The sequence below is a fragment of the Ranitomeya imitator genome, chromosome 2 (genome assembly GCF_032444005.1).
Source record: "Ranitomeya imitator isolate aRanImi1 chromosome 2, aRanImi1.pri, whole genome shotgun sequence".
In the NCBI taxonomy this organism is placed as follows: domain Eukaryota; kingdom Metazoa; phylum Chordata; class Amphibia; order Anura; family Dendrobatidae; genus Ranitomeya; species Ranitomeya imitator.
Genome location: NC_091283.1, coordinates 757,726,439 through 757,743,131, shown reverse-complemented (window position 1 = coordinate 757,743,131; position 16,693 = coordinate 757,726,439). Strand labels below are relative to the sequence as shown.

At 42.1% G+C, this 16,693-nt stretch overlaps 1 protein-coding gene across 1 annotated transcript in view; it reads left to right on the top strand.

Annotated features, from left to right (window-relative positions):
• The window catches only part of MICU1 (mitochondrial calcium uptake 1), a 263,538-nt gene that overhangs the window by 177,279 nt on the left and 69,566 nt on the right, over window positions 1-16,693 (top strand). Inside the window, exon 9 of the mRNA XM_069753326.1 lies at window positions 15,225-15,362. Within this exon, the coding sequence (XP_069609427.1) occupies window positions 15,225-15,362 (138 nt within the window). The remainder of the gene's footprint in view (window positions 1-15,224; window positions 15,363-16,693) is intronic.

The window sequence follows — 16,693 nt, the reverse complement described above, 5'->3', positions numbered from 1 at the left end:
CAGAAGTCTATAAGTAATTAGAAAGCAATCCTGCCACTTAGTGAAAAATAACATCAGCTGGTTCAACTGATGGCCTATAAAAAGGTGCCACACAAGAAACATCTCATGATGAGTAAAACCAGTGAGCTGTCTGAAGACCGTTGCAACCTTATTTTTGCAAAGCATACTGACAGCATTGGTTACAGGAACATTTCTAAACTACTGAACTTTCCGGTGAGCACTGTTGGGGCCAGAATCCGGAAGTGCAAATGTCATAATTTCACCATCAATCAGTTTTGACCAAGTGCTCTCCCCACAAGATATCAGACAGAGAAATGAAAAGAATAAAAAGAAAAAGCAAATTAAGATCACCTGTGAGAGCTACAGAATGATCTGGAATCCACGGATACAATTGTTTCAAAGAAAGCTTCAAATAATGGATTCAACCTCCGTGGCCGTTTTGCACGCTCACAACGCAAAGCTCCATTGCTGAACAAAGAGCAGGTTCAAGTGCATTTAAAGTTTGCTCAACAACATTTAGACAAGCCTGTGAAATACTATAGTCTGGTCAGATGAGACCAAAATTGAACTCTTGGAATGACATAATACACACCATGTTTGGAGGCTAAGAAGCACTGCATATGACCCCCAAAAACACCATACCAAGAGTGACGTTTGGAGGTGGGAACATCATGGTGCAGGGCTGTTTTCCAGCAGACGGCAATTGCAAACTTCATGTGATTGAAGGATGGATGAATGGACAAATGTATAGATACATTCTTGGAAAGAAATCTGCCATCTACCAGGATGATGGAGGTAATACAAGGTGGACATTTCAGCAAGACAATGATCTCAAACACAGAGCCAAGGAAACTCAATTGGTTTCAGAAAAAGAAAGTAAAGCTGCCTGAATAGCCCAGCCATTTACCGGAGCTTAATCCAATAGAAAATTAATGGAAGGAACTAAAGCTCAGAATTCATAGAAGGAGCCCATGGGACCTTCTGGATGTGAAGAGTGTGTGAAAGAATAGGCCAAAATCACACCTGAGCAATGCCTGCGACTAGTTGCTCCATACAGGAAGCGTTGTGAAGCTTTCTTCCCCAACAAAGGCTTTTGTACAAAGAATTAGATTTCAAGTTAGCATGTTAAATACATTTTCGGTGTAATTTCTCATTATTACACATAACTAAATTTATGGACATTTGTGGTTTGATTTCTTTGTGTGAATTTGATGGGCTGTTAGCGACCTATGTGAGAATAGCCAATAGCACCTTTACAAATATATTGCTTAAAAAATTGATATTCAATACTTATTTTATGTTACTAGTTTTTTATCAAATAAAAAAATGTTAAAGAGAAATCTAAATCACATCAATATTTGGTGTGGACACCCCTTTGCCATCAATTCTTCTAGATACATTTGAAGTTTTTGAAGGAACTCTGCAGGAAGGTTGTTTCAAACAACATGGAAAACCAACCACAGATTTTCTGTGGATGTAGGCTTGTGCAAATCCTCCTGTCTCTTCCTGTAATATAAAAAAAAAACCACACACAAACTGTATATTATGGGTTTATATCAGGGGTGGGGAACCATTTACGGCCCTCAGTGACCTTTTATCAGGCCCCAGGGCAGATTCTCAGGGACCACATTCTAGGGTAGGTAGCTGTATTTCGATTGGCACCAGCTCATTAATTTCTTCTTGCTCTGTTAGCACACACACACACACACACACACACACACACACACACACACACACACACACACACACACACTGTTCACTACTGAACACTGAAGGGCATGCAATGACAGATCACGTCCTGACACCAGTGCCAGAGTCAGGTTGTACTTTGTGGGCGGAGATTGTACGGCCCCCGAAGGATGGTATAAATAGCCAAATGGCCCTTGATAGAAAAAAAGGTTCCCCACCCCTGGTTTATAAGTCATATTCTGGAGGCGGAATGGCAACACAGGTATGTATTGATTTGAGACGGCCGCCTGAAACGAGTTTGCTTGTGATAGTCTGTATTGGACTTGTGACTTTTTCAATAAAATATTTTCATAAAGATTTGGATGCTGGAACAATTCCTTCCCCTATTTTCTTGCGGCTGCAAGTTTTCCCTGCAGCGATTGATATATGGGTGAGCTGACCTTTTTCTTTCTATACTCCGTTTAGTGCCATTTGTATTTCTTTTAGATTCCCATTTAATGCAGCAGAAATAATGGATAACACGCAGTTAGTGTGTATTTCTATTAGGCCCCTTTCACACATCAGTTTTTTGCCATCAGAATCTGGCGAGTTTTGAAAAAATGGATCAGGCAAAGGTTGCGACGGATGGCCTCTCGTTTCATCCATTTTTTTCTGGATCCGTCAAATTCGTTTTCCGGCGGCCGGAGAAAATGGACATAGGAACGTTTTTTGTGTCCGTCGTTTGCTATGGCGCAGGATCCTTCAAATGATGGAATCCGGCGACGGATTCCGTTTTTTTAAACTAAGTATGCATTCTCCATTCTGGGTCTCTATCTCTCTCCCTCTCTCTCTCTCCTCCCCAGAATCCAATTAGCCAGATCAGCTAGTCAGATCTGGCGAAAAACCGGATCTGTTGATTGTTTTTCACAATTTACAATGGATCCGTTTTTTCAAAATTCGCCGCATTGAGCCTGATGGCAAAAACCTGATGTGTGAAAGTAGCTTTAGTGGCTTCTCATGGCTCACTGCTTGAAGCCTTACAGATCTAGTTAATAAGCTATATACAAATATCTCATTGAAAAAAAGACTCCTCCAGCTAGTTCAACCTCTTCTAATCATTTATTCATCATTAATTGATTGATAGGTTAATTACGACCCTCAATCCTATTTGTCATTGGATTAGCATTCTTCTTTAAATGCTGACACATCTGCCATTCCTAGGTCTTGTTGTAAGGCGTTTCACCGGACCTACCCTGTAAAGTATTCTTGTATTGATAACTACATTGCATTTCCTTAAAAAAGATTTAAAAAAAAAAAAAAAAATTAAAATAAAAATTTTTATTACCGTATATACTCTTGATAAAGCAACCCGACTGTAAGCCAAGGCAACTAATTTTACCACAAAAAAACTCGGAAAACTTATTGACTCAAGTATAAGCTGGGTATGCATTGTACTCTCATCCCTGTCCTTGCATGCATGGCTCCTCATCCCTATCCTGGTCAGCATGGCCTTCTCATCCACATCCTGGTCTGCATGGCCTCCTCATCCACATCCTGGTCTGCATGGCCTCCTCATCCCCATCCTGGTCTGCATGGCCTCCTCATCCCCATCCTGGTCTGCATGGCTCCTCATCCCCATCCTGGTCTGCATGGCTCCTCATCCCCATCCTGGTCTGCATGGCCTCATCCACATCCTGGTCTGCATGGCCTCCTCATCCACATCCTGGTCTGCATGGCTCCTCATCCCCATCCTGGTCTGCATGGCCTCCTCATCCACATCCTGGTCTGCATGGCCTCCTCATCCACATCCTGGTCTGCATGGCTCCTCATCCCCATCCTGGTCAGCATGGCCTCCTCATCCACATCCTGGTCTGCATGGCCTCCTCATCCACATCCTGGTCTGCATGGCCTCCTCATCCCCATCCTGGTCTGCATGGCTCCCCATCCTGGTCTGCATGGCTCCTCATCCCCATCCTGGTCTGCATGGCCTCCTCATCCCCATCCTGGTCTGCATGGCCTCCTCATCCCCATCCCGGTCTGCATGGCTCCCCATCCTGGTCTGCATGGCTCCTCATCCCCATCCTGGTCTGCATGGCTCCTCATCCCCATCCTGGTCTGCATGGCCTCCTCATCCACATCCTGGTCTGCATGGCCTCCTCATCCACATCCTGGTCTGCATGGCTCCTCATCCCCATCCTGGTCTGCATGGCCTTCTCATCCACATCCTTGTCTGCATGGCCTCCTCATCCACATCCTTGTCTGCATGGCCTCCTCATCCCCATCCTGGTCTGCATGGCCTCCTCATCCCCATCCTGGTCTGCATGGCCTCCTCATCCCCATCCTGGTCTGCATGGCCTCCTCATCCCCATCCTGGTCTGCATGGCCTCCTCATCCCCATCCTGGTCTGCATGGCCCCTCATCCACATCCTGGTCTGCATGGCCTCCTCATCCACATCCTGGTCTGCATGGCCTCCTCATCCCCATCCTGGTCTGCATGGCCTCCTCATCCCCCATCCTGGTCTGCATGGCCTCCTCATCCCCATCCTGGTCTGCATGGCTCCTCATCCCCATCCTGGTCTGCATGGCCCCTCATCCACATCCTGGTCTGCATGGCCTCCTCATCCCCATCCTGGTCTGCATGGCCTCCTCATCCCCCATCCTGGTCTGCATGGCCTCCTCATCCCCATCCTGGTCTGCATGGCTCCTCATCCACATCCTGGTCTGCATGGCCTCCTCATCCCCATCCTGGTCTGCATGGCCTCCTCATCCCCATCCTGGTCTGCATGGCCCCTCATCCACATCCTGGTCTGCATGGCCTCCTCATCCCCATCCTGGTCTGCATGGCCTCCTCATCCCCATCCTGGTCTGCATGGCCTCCTCATCCCCATCCTGGTCTGCATGGCCTCCTCATCCCCCATCCTGGTCTGCATGGCTCCTCATCCCCCATCCTGGTCTGCATGGCTCCTCATCCCCCATCCTGGTCTGCATGGCCTCCTCATCCACATCTTGGTCTGCATGGCCTCCTCATCCCCATCCTGGTCTGCATGGCCTCCTCATCCCCATCCTGGTCTGCATGGCCTCCTCATCCCCCATCCTGGTCTGCATGGCTCCTCATCCCCATCCTGGTCTGCATGGCCCCTCATCCCCATCCTGGTCTGCATGGCCCCTCATCCCCATCCTGGCCCCTCATCCCCATCCTGGTCTGCATGGCCTCCTCATCCACATCCTGGTCTGCATGGCCTCCTCATCCCTATCCTTGTATGCATGGCTCCCCATCCTGGTCTTTAGTAGTGTTATGCCTATTGGCTGCATCCACTTGTACTTTGTATTATTTCTGTTCTTTTCATCCAGACATACTAGCACAATATAGCTCCCGCACTTTTTTTTTTTCCTCCCTCATTTGTTCCTAAAACAATTCTCATTCAGGATGTGGCCTTACTTGCCTTTATAGAAAGGTAACATTACGTTGGAGTTAAAAGATTTGTCTGGTTGTGGTTTTTCACCCGGAATGAGTCACCAAGTTTCTTTCACCGATTCTGAGAGCAGCACTATGTAGGGACATAGACCCTTCTCCCAGTGGTGTCACTTACTTCAATACTTCCTGTAGTTTTTATAAAACCATTCTTTTATGAACAGGAGATTGTCACTAGAGGACTAGTAATACTGTTGCCAGCTAGTCCAACTACGCCCTTCACCACTGATGGCAGCTTTTTGCCTATGCACAGTGCACGCAGCTGCCAATCAGTGATGTGGGCTGGGTTATATAGAGCTCAGTATTAGAGAACTGCTAGATCTGCAGCAGAGAAAACAGTAATTTGGGCAAAAATACAACGTACAGCACTGGAATCGGTGTCTCTGTCCTTTAAATCTTGCTTAGATGGGCTTGCAAAAATCTGATGATGGATTCCCTTATTTGCTTTTGCAGATGCTGCTGGACGGTACAAGAAAATCTAAGCCCTTATAATCGTATCTCCAGTTTCTAATTTTTAATTTATACAATGCAATAACATTTCTGAGGCCTATGATCATCACTTTACATTCATAAGCATTAAAATTCATCGGCCATGTTCTTGCCCGTGCTCCCAACTAAGCTAAGCCGTTCCATAATATTTTACAATTAGGGGGACCGATGCATCATCAGCAAAATCGGACTGTTTATTTTCATTCTCATCCACAAGGTCATTCATAAAGTGAGAAAAAAGAATTTCTGCCTAACTCTGATCTTCGTGATGCACACTATTGACTTTAACCCATTGTTAATATATACCATTTACATGGACTTTTTTTTTTCCTTTCACTAAACCTTTTTTTTCCGCATGTGTTCTAGTGTACCCTAGTCCTTGCTGGAGCTTCAGTAGCTGTGTGCGTGGTACAGTACAGTTTTTGGTAATTCTAGATGTATCACATCAGCCGCGTGATCGTCATTCAAACTGCAGAGGCGCGACCTGTTTTTCATGCATCTCTTCTAATTATCAGATATTAATGTATCCTCTGCCCCATATTTTACAGGTCAGTTCTTAGAACTCTGTGCCTGATGAAGAGACCGGAGTAGTCTCGAAAACTTGCAATTTGTTACCATCTTTTCGGTTAGCCATTAAAAGGTATCAACCACTGAGGACTCCCAATTCTAAATATTTTTCTAGAACTCTTTTGAACATTTTGCATATCACATGTGTGAAACCCTAGTAAACGACTTTCTTAATATAAGTTAATTGACCACAATAAAACTTTAATTATCTTCATTGCACGTTGTTAATACTGTACAACATGCACATATGCATTTGTCCTCCATTGGAACCTCACCCATATGTGGTGCCCCAAGAATGGAAGACCTGTTGTATGCAGCCTCTGTTCTTGACCTATTACTCCAGTTTCTGCTCTTGATCGAGGACAATAACTGCTGTATGAATGTATTAGTATTACACTTATGTAGGAGATTGCAATTATTTTTTCACATCATGAAAGATGTTAAAATGTATGTAAGAAAATACCTTTAAATCTCTATGGCACTCAGTGTACAATTTAACATTATGGAGCAGAAAGCCGGTATATATCCTTTATTTTAGTTTGCTGCTGTCTTTTTGAGGATTTCCGACTGACATTAGACTCTCAAAAAAACAGATGCAGCTTGGCAATGGTTTCATTTGTAAATCCCATTTGTTTTCCTTGGGTCCATAGATGAATGACGGATTCTGCTTTTTAGAACCTCTCCATCGTAAGCGCTTTATGTATCTTTATTGTTCAGGTGCCTGATCCATATATTGATTTGCTGTGCTACTAGATGCTACAGCATGTTATAGTTAGGCTAGCCTCTGCTCCAGCAGGATACAAAACTATTTGTTTGTATGCCATGAATTTCATCCAGGTGTTAATCGAGGAACATAAAATCCTTTTCCCACTCAGGCTAAAATAATTAGAGCAATTCTTGTGTATAGTGCGAGAATCCACAATAGTCCAGAACCCGCTCTGCCATGTTTCCAAACGAAATTTGGATGCTTCTAAAATAAAGGTGTCAAAATGACTTTTGTTAGTCCAGATCTCAAAAGGGCAGCTTTTTTATTGAGGTACAAATTGGACATGTACAGGCAGGCACAGATGGTAACAAGCACATTTTGGCTAATGACTGACACGTACCAGCTATCATTTGGATTTGCCGCAATGGTTCAGTAATTAAAGAAGCTTGTAGGCGTCTCGATCGTAAAAAGTATGTATTCCTGACCAGCATAGTATACCTCTAGTATCCATAAAACAATCAATATGCACTTTGAGCAGCTGTATTTCTTAGCTAACCACTTTAATTCCCCAACATAGCTCATATGCTAATATTATACTTCATATGGAATTGTACTTTGTCATGGTTTACTGCTCTGCGCTTTACCAATGACTGTCAAATAGATACAGTCCCATGACACTCAGCATTAACACTTAAAAAAAACATTCAGGGATTAAGAACCTCATAAATTCATTGATCCGTGGCTTGCAAATATAGGCTCAACAGAATAGCTGTCTACTGACGGGTGGGAGAGAAAGGCTTATTCATAGTTCCAGTTTAATGAAAATGACATGTTTCTGTTCTAAAGCTTGTGTGACGTGTCCTCTAGAGTACTCGCCCCGATTAGTGTGACAATTCTGGCCTCTAACAGGTATCCCACAACCAACAATTTATTGTACTACTGGCTTATCCAGGGAGTAGCCTTAAGGAATTGATTAGTAGCCTTAAGGAATTGATTTCCAAACTAGCACAAGAAAATATAATTTAGGAAGACAAATTCTAACTGTAAACTGATCTAGGTGCCAGCTAGTATTGTATACTTTGTCATTAGCCCTGAATGAACGAAATGTCGGATGGAGCACAGGTCCCCTAGTAGGTGAAGCATTATCTCTATATAGTTGCTATGCTACCTTATCTAAGCTTTTTGCACTACAATAGAGTTGTCATTAATGCCTTACCCACTGCTAACCATTTTTGACCACATGGTCTGAGGTGCAAGAGAAAAGGGATTGCTTACATTCAAAATGTATTTTGCTCTATAGATTAGCAAAAAGAATGGAACATATGAATGGTAGTAACACATGACTGTCAAAGATCACCGATAGGTTTGTTTGAGTATGAAGAAACTGTCTCCTAACAGACAATTTTTTAAGATGCTGCAGGGCAAGGGGTAGGAACCTTTTTTCTGCCAAGGTCAATTTTGATATTTTACCATGCTTCAGGGATTACAAAATTACCAACTTGAAAATGACCTTGCTATATTTTAGTTAGACTATGGATGATAATGGCTGATAATGCTACTCGTAACTGCTTTTCCATTTTTGCTTCAATATGAAGGGGACTCTTTGCGATATGAACTCGCAGCAGTAAGTTGTAGTTAACACAGATGTATTTTACACTTTAGGTCTTGTCTTATAATGGGAAGTCACTGCTCACATTACATTTACAGAAATCAAGCAGTAGGAGATCTGCTGTATGCACCACATAGGAGACACCAAGACTGCTGTGTATACATCACATAGGAGACATCCGGCCTGGAGTGTTTACTTCACAGGAGACATGGCGCTGCGGCATAGACACAAGAGACGCTGGATCTGCTGCTGCTGCCATTGTCTTCTTATTTGGGGCTGGAGTGTATCACGCGATAAGTCCGACAACAGAGTGCGTTCTAAGACTGCTACTGGCCTGCATCCGTATGCAATCTTTCATTGCATGCGCTGCAGCGTTCAGTAGTGAAATTAAAGGTCTGGCAGCCATTAAAAGGAACCTGTCAGGTCCTCTTACCCCAAGGACCACCAGCAGTTTTCTGCATGTATAAATCCCCTGCCTAACAGGCCCTTAATTACATTACACACAAAAAAAATCCAAGCATATTAATGGAAAGTTGAGTGGAAGGAAAAAGTGGGGTAGAAAAAGGTGCATAAGCAACCGGGATAACCACAGCCTAGAAAGGATTGTTAAGAATAGGCCATTCAAAAATTTGGGGGATATTCACAAGAGGCGGACTGCTGCTGCATTGCTTCAACTGCCACCACACGCGCACACACACACACACACACACACACACACACACACACACACACACTCACACACACTGTTGGACTGTTGCTCAGTTGTCCAATGTGTTGTTTTCAGACTAAAGTAAATTTTACATTTCATTTGGAAATCAAGGTCCCAGAGTCTGGAGGAAGAGTGGAGAGGCCACAATCCAAGCTGCTTGAGGTCTAGTGTGAAGTTTCCACAATTGGTGATGGTTTGGGGAGCCATGTCATCTGCTGGTGGAAGTCCACTGTGTTTTATAAAGACCAAAGTCAGCGCAGTCGTCTACCAAGAAATTTTAGAGCACTTCATTCTTCCCTCTGCCAGCAAGCTTTTTGCACATGGAAATTTCATTCTCCAGCAGGATATGGCACCTGTCCACACTGCCAAAAGTAGCAATAACTGGTTTACATACAACAGTATCACTGCTTGATTGGCCAGCAAATTCGCCTGACCTTACCCACATAGAGAATCTGTGGGGTATTGTCAAGAGGAAGATGAGAGACACCAGACCTAACAATGCAGACGAGCTGAAGGCTGCTATCAAAGCAACCTGGGCTTCCATAACACCTCAGCAGTGCCACAGGCTGACCGCCTCCATGCCACGCCGCATTGATGCAGTAATTGATGCAAAAGGAGACCCAACCAAGTATTGAGGGCATTTACTGAACATACTTTTCAGTAGGCCAACATTTCGGATTTTAAAATCATTTTTTCAAGCTGGTGTTATACAGTATTCTAATTTACTGAGATAATGACTTTTGGGTTTTCATTGGCTGTAAGCCAGAATCATCAACATTAATAGAAATAAACACGTGAAATAGATCACTCTGTTTGTAATGACTCTATATAATATGAGATTCACTTTTTGAAGACCTGAAATAAATTATCTCTTTGATATTCTAATTTTGTGAGAAGCACTTGTATATGCAGACACAACTTCTGGGGGTACGGGGGACCTGACAGGTTCCTTTTAATGTTTAATTTATAGATTGTCTAACATTCTGATAATATATCTTTCACCATTTTTCTTTTGGTTTCTTTTTCTACCTTTTTGCTCAACTCTTAGCACAGCATTTCCTGATAGACTGTCTCTTTTTTGCTGCAATATAATATTGTACAGATTATTCTTGATATTTCATGATAATAGAAGCACAGGATGAATGTTTTGAAATCCCACTGGGTCGTCTATTTTTTATTTTGCAGGGTGAATTTTAAAAGTGATAGGCGTTCTGTGCCATAGAAAATCTATACACAGGAGAAGCATTTGTCCTGTTTAATGTTTGGGTGGTACAATTCATAGCTGTGCGGTACGTGTCTAGGGAAAATGTTTGACAGCAGGTGTCAAATAGTTAAGTAAACTGCATTACCTGTTCTGGTGTCTGGATTAGTAATATAGAAACACGTTTTTGAACGCATCGGTCAAATGGCATATCTCCCCAGCTATATGGTAGGAAGAAATGGTAAACCTGCCCCTTAATAGATAGGGATTACTTCCATTTTCTTTGAGGCCTAAAATCAGAATATAAAGAAATATTGTAGGAAACTGTTAAGATTGGTAACAAAAGACTGTATAATGGTGTGCAATTTAATCTAATCTTTCTTTTGGTCAATTGAATATATCCATTAAAATAACTGTAGCTTCAAAAAAGACTTCAGGGATAAGAGGTAGGGTGGTGCCTGGGGCTGCCTCTCCTGGGGCATTGCTCGCCCTTCATATTAAACTATAGAGGGGGGACAGATTTATTAAGGCTGATAAAGGGACAGATTTATCAAGACCAATTGTGCTGAATGAAATTGAAATGTACACCTAATTTGTATCAGTTTTTGCCCCATTTTTGTTGTTTAGAGTTGTTACATTTTTCCAAAAATGTATTTAAAATTTTATTGCAAATATTACATGTGTTAAAATAATCTTAAACTGTTAACAACCACCTCCCCCCCCCCAGAGAACTTGTAAGGTGAAGCTAGTTTCTGTGTTCTTAGTTGTATGTTAGGTGCAGATAATCTTATGGTTTCGAAGTCCTTGAGCTGAGACCTCAGGGTACCAGAGCTCTGTGATTTTAAAGGGGTTATTCAATACTTTTTATTACTGGTGCTCTAGAATTTAAAAAAAATAATATATACTATAGTTCTGGTATGGCGCCACTCCTGCACTCTGATCACATGACATAAAAAATAATGTCACATGACTGCTGCAGCCAGTTCGCGCCTGCTGATCAGCTACATCCTTCATAATTCTGTCTGCGCAGAAAAGGACCTGAAGATAAATATTTACTTACTTCACAATTTATACAGTGCTCTGGGGTCATTTTTAAAGAATTGCCAGATGTAGACAACCCCTTTCTGTTTTCAGTATAAGAAGTCACTTTGCCTTGTTCCACTGCTTGAGTGATTTCTTTCTGCTGGTTTTGCTTCCTCCTCGCAATGAAGACGCACACAGGACAAAACCATCGTTGCAATTACACTAACAAAAAAACTGAAGCTTTCTCGTGGCTGATGCAGTTGTACATGATCAGATTTTTTGGGGGCATTCTTACATCATGTCTGTGTCATGTATAATTTTATCACCGCCATATCCTGTCTTACTAGAATATTTTCAATGATACATTTATGCTCGATTGTGCTAAAAAGTTAATTTTAGCTTCAGTTGTTGGCAAGAAATGTAAGGATGCAAATTTCACATCCCTTTGCAGCCTTTTTTATTTTGCATGTGTGCCTGTCTAGCTTGATTATTGTTTCCATCACAGTTCTTTTTTTCTTAGGTTTCTACAGCAAATGTAAGCTTCTTGGGGAATAATCACTTGTCCCATTGCAGAAACCATAAGAATATTTTTACAATAATCTACTATTACTATGAGCAGAATATTTTTTTTTCTAAATATCAGTTAGTTTTATTCTGCACATTATTTATTTTTTTAATTGTTCTGCTTTCCGGATATGTACAGTTCATATGGAAATTAGTCATCAAATTGTATTTTCCATTTGTTTAGTCCATTAGCAATCATGATACATGTAGTAACCCCTTCTATACCCTTTCTACAAAAGTCTAATATTGAATTAGCAAATGTGCTGCGATCTGACTCCATCTGCCATTCAGAAGCACTCATGGAAGCATATGTTTGACCGACATTTATAGGGTAAAAATGGCTAGTTGTATGCTAATTCCGGCCCTCCTCATTGGATAACGAGGCATCCTACCGCCAAGGCAATAGTATCCCAAAAGGAGTTGAAGCAGTGACCACCTGATCGTTCTTGTTCATTTAGGATTCGGCTTTAAATGGCGCCACCACAGTACCATAAGCATCTTATAGATGCTCTTTTGTAAAGCCGTCTGTCCAGTATGTGTTTGCTATGTGTCTGGTATTTGAATTCTTACGACTTCATTGTCCAGACTTTAAAACCGTTCTTATAATTCAGTGGGAGTCACTGCTGCTCTCAATATGTTCTTCTCCGAGCCGGACGTGATTGAACTTAAGATTCTTTTCCTGTCTTTGCCCAGAGGAGCTCGGCAGACAGATGTGTGTTATTGGTAAAGTTTAGGGATTTTTTGTTATATTGTATAAGCTTCATTTTATGTGAAAGTGTATACCCGGGAGTCTGGTGTCTTTATTCTAGAAGAATAGGTGTCTGAGAAATAGATAAGAAAGCCTGTGGACAGGGATTAATGGCTGACTGCCTTATCAGACAGTAGTAAATGGACACACTGTGAATTGCATTTTGATAAGAAATTGTCTTGTCCCTTTACTTCTAGCAACAGGCTGAGGAGAACATTTAGAAGATCAGTAACATCTCCCTATAGTCCCATAAATAAGCTGCAACTATTTAAACTTGGATGTCAGGAGGCTGCACTTCTTCCCTATCAGACGCTGTAGGATTTGTGTTGCACAACCGGATTCATCAGACACATCCGTAATCTGTGGCCTCCGGACGGGAGCCCTGAGAACTGCCCCCTAACTCCCAGCAGTTGTACGGGAGCTCTAAGTACTGCCCCCTAACTCCCAGCAGTTGTACGGGTGCCCTGAGAACTGCCCCTAACTCCCAGCAGTTGTACGGGAGCTCTAAGTACTGCCCCCTAACTCCCGGCAGTTGTGGCTCTCCTTTTGGTTAACCAGCCTGGCTCAAACTCGAGAGGTGTCAGTGATGCCGTCAGGTAAGAGGTGGTCCTCGGGGCTTCCATCTAGCGGACAAAGATCAATGATGTGGCCGAGGTCCTGCAAATAGATTCCCACCATCCCTATTCCCTATCCAGGACAGTCGGTCAGGCCCCATTATATATTTATAGGCAGGTTATATATTCTCAATTGTGTCCAGGTCAACAGAACCAGGTTTTGGTCTGCTCATAAAATGACTAAAAGTCCATTTGTGTCTTAACCAGAAAGATCAAGATGGCTTGGTTTGTAATTTGTTTCGCTTGTCATGCAGTAGTACTCATCAATAGTTTTCTGTTTTATTGTTCATCCTCTATTCTGTAAAATGACAGAGGACTTAATAAAACCTGCAAGACATTATTACAAGGTAGCGGCATTGTGCAATTAGTTTGGATTCCTGTGAGAAATATTTTGTGCTGTTTTGCATTGGCTTCTGTTCTTATTGCCGACCACTTAAGAAGCAGAATTATCTCCTGGAGACTTTATAATCTCCTTATATCTAAAGTGTTTAATCCATTCCTGTCTGTACAGTAGTTTGGTTATGATTAACAGGTTAAAGCGATGTGTCATTTTGCTTGTAATACTTTGCTTGTATTTCTATGTTCTGGATACAATTGTAGGTCTTTCTATAATTATGCACAATACATCCATTGCTATTAAAATGCCGCTTGCTTAGAGAGTATATAATCTATCCATACAGTGATACATGTCTTAGTATCTGGGATTTAGTCTACGTGCCAGCAGGATGCAGAGCGCTGAGCTGCCAGCGTGACTTTGATATATTACTCGGCTTTGTGTAACACTATTATAGATTGAATTATGCGTTTTACATGAATACTTTTTAAGAATTTTCTCCTATCCTTATCTCCTGTACCTACGTCTTCTCACATGCCTCAGCTAACAGGTCAAATACAATTGATTTTAGTGACTTTTCAGTAGGTCTATTCTGCTATAATTCTGCCTTCACATATTGCCTTTGTCTCTATAATACATGATTACTTTTATCAAACCCCTGAAATCTTCCCAACCTATAAACCTATGCAGGCTTAATTTGGGGAAGGATGCATGTGTTATGAATAGTGAGAAGGTAATAAGCCGTTATTGGAATCTTTGGCCTTATTCCCTTTCCTTGCCTTTCATTATGTGTCAGAGGAAGTCACGAGACCTCCATAATATTAGATGGTCGGATGGTCCCATGGTGGTTCATATTAAATGGTTGTCTACCCAACGTTTTGATTTTAGTGGGACAGACCAATACAGTGATGTGTATTGGGGTGTGTGGACGGAGTAAAGGCTTGGGAGGTGGCTTGTTTTGATGATCTGGGCATGCATGAGTATGGGGCGATTGGAGGATTATTTGACTGATTGATAACTAAAGCCGCTGGTGCACAATAGGTAGCTGTGCAGAATCTGATTTGATCGATCCTTCTCTCCCCCAACATCTGCAGGATCGGCTGATGTTCATCTAATGGGTATGAGGGCCTTACTGTGTATGACCACCCTAACAAGGTTAAGGGCATTGTTCACTACTTGGTCAGCCCTTTCTTAAATGCTATACTTCCCTGGGTAAAATAAAAAAAATAGCCTCGTACTCCTCTCTCTCGGGCTTTCACCGTTTCAACAATGTTGGCGCCAAGTACTGGACAACAGTCCATCCAGTGGTAAATTATGTACATAGGACAATAATGTCATCCGTTTACAGGGATGAAGACAATTTGTTGGCAGACCCTTACATAAACCACTTGTTAGTGACTATAGTGGTCGCGTGAGGTTTTCTCAGATTGTTAGGTTTTATTGCTTCACGTACAGTAATAAATTCACAGTTGTCTTTATGACATGCTTCATCATCATGTCCTTGTGTTTTTGTGTTTTAGTTTGAACGCCAAGATCCAGTGAATGGTCGCATCACCGAGCGTCAGTTTGGCAGCATGCTCCTGGCATACAGCGGGGTGCAGTCCAAGAAACTCACTCAAATGTTAAAGCAGCTGAAAAAACGATTCAAGGATGGAGAAGTGAGTACTATCGTCAGTGAGCCATATATGCGCCTGGCCTATAGTAATGAATACCGATTTATTTCGCCACAATCGAGTGGGGGCACACAGATCCTAGAATCTCCACCTTTTATCAATGTAGGAGCTCTGTAGCAAATACTGACTAAAAGGATATATGAAACTCCATTCTGGGGAAGTTGTTGACTTGTTTTTTTTTTTAAACACTCCAACATGAAAGACATATGTTAAAATCTGCGCCGCAGTTCAGATTCTGAACAGATAGGTCTTTTCGAGAGCGTGCGGATGAGATAATTTATGTCATTCACTTTGCTGCTGATTTTCTGCCAGTATATCTGGACTGATAATCTGCAGATTGTCCTCCCCACGTGAACATGGCTTTAAAGCAGATCTGTCATTGGATTTTACAATACAAACTGCATGTGTTGCTGACTAGATCTCTTAGAGACAATGTACTTACCGTAATTTAAAGTCCATGTCAGGATGGCTATACGTATAATTATTTTTGAAAGTTTAAACTCAATCTCTGCCCCTCCTAGCCTGTTTCTCCACTCCTCAGTGTCACTCCTCCCTGCTGCTGAAATCTCACACTGCTCAGTATAAGCTGCAGCTTTCAGTCAGGCTGGGTGTGCAGAGACAGAATACACTCGAACTCCTGAGCTCCTTCATTTAAGCTGGACTGACTTAAAATGCTCTTTTTAATATCTGGATAATACAGTGATTTTGACATGGATTTTCAATGTAAGTACACTAGTCTCATTAGGTTGAAGAATCTACTTAATGATGCATGACAGATCCACTTTAAATAAATATTAAACTGAAGTGTAGGACTTTTTTTCCATTACAACTCTCTGCTCCAGGGATGCTCTTGGCGCCTATATTAAACAGATCAATATGCTTCAATTCACTGGATGGTATTTGTTGCGGTTTCATTTTTCTGTATGGAGTGGTGTAGCAGATCATGTGTGCTGTTCCTTACAGAAGTATCTAGTTGAAAATTATATAAAATGTGATGTGTTTATTTTTGTTTTAAATATATAAATTGGACCTTTGTATGGCATGGATGACAACCGCCTAGAACTTGCAGAGCAAATGAGGTTTTGATGAAGCCTTAAAGGGGTTGTCTGGTGAAAACAAACTATCACCTATCCACAATATAGATAATACCTGGCGGGGGTCTGACTGCTTTAACCTGCAACGGTCGGCAGAACGGGGCAGTTATGCCCAATAGGGAGCTTTTATTATTGTTTCAAACTGGAGTAATGGGTCTGAAGCTCCCGACTGCCACTCCATTAATTTTCTATAGTGCTGCTGGGAAAGGCTGAGCTCAGCGC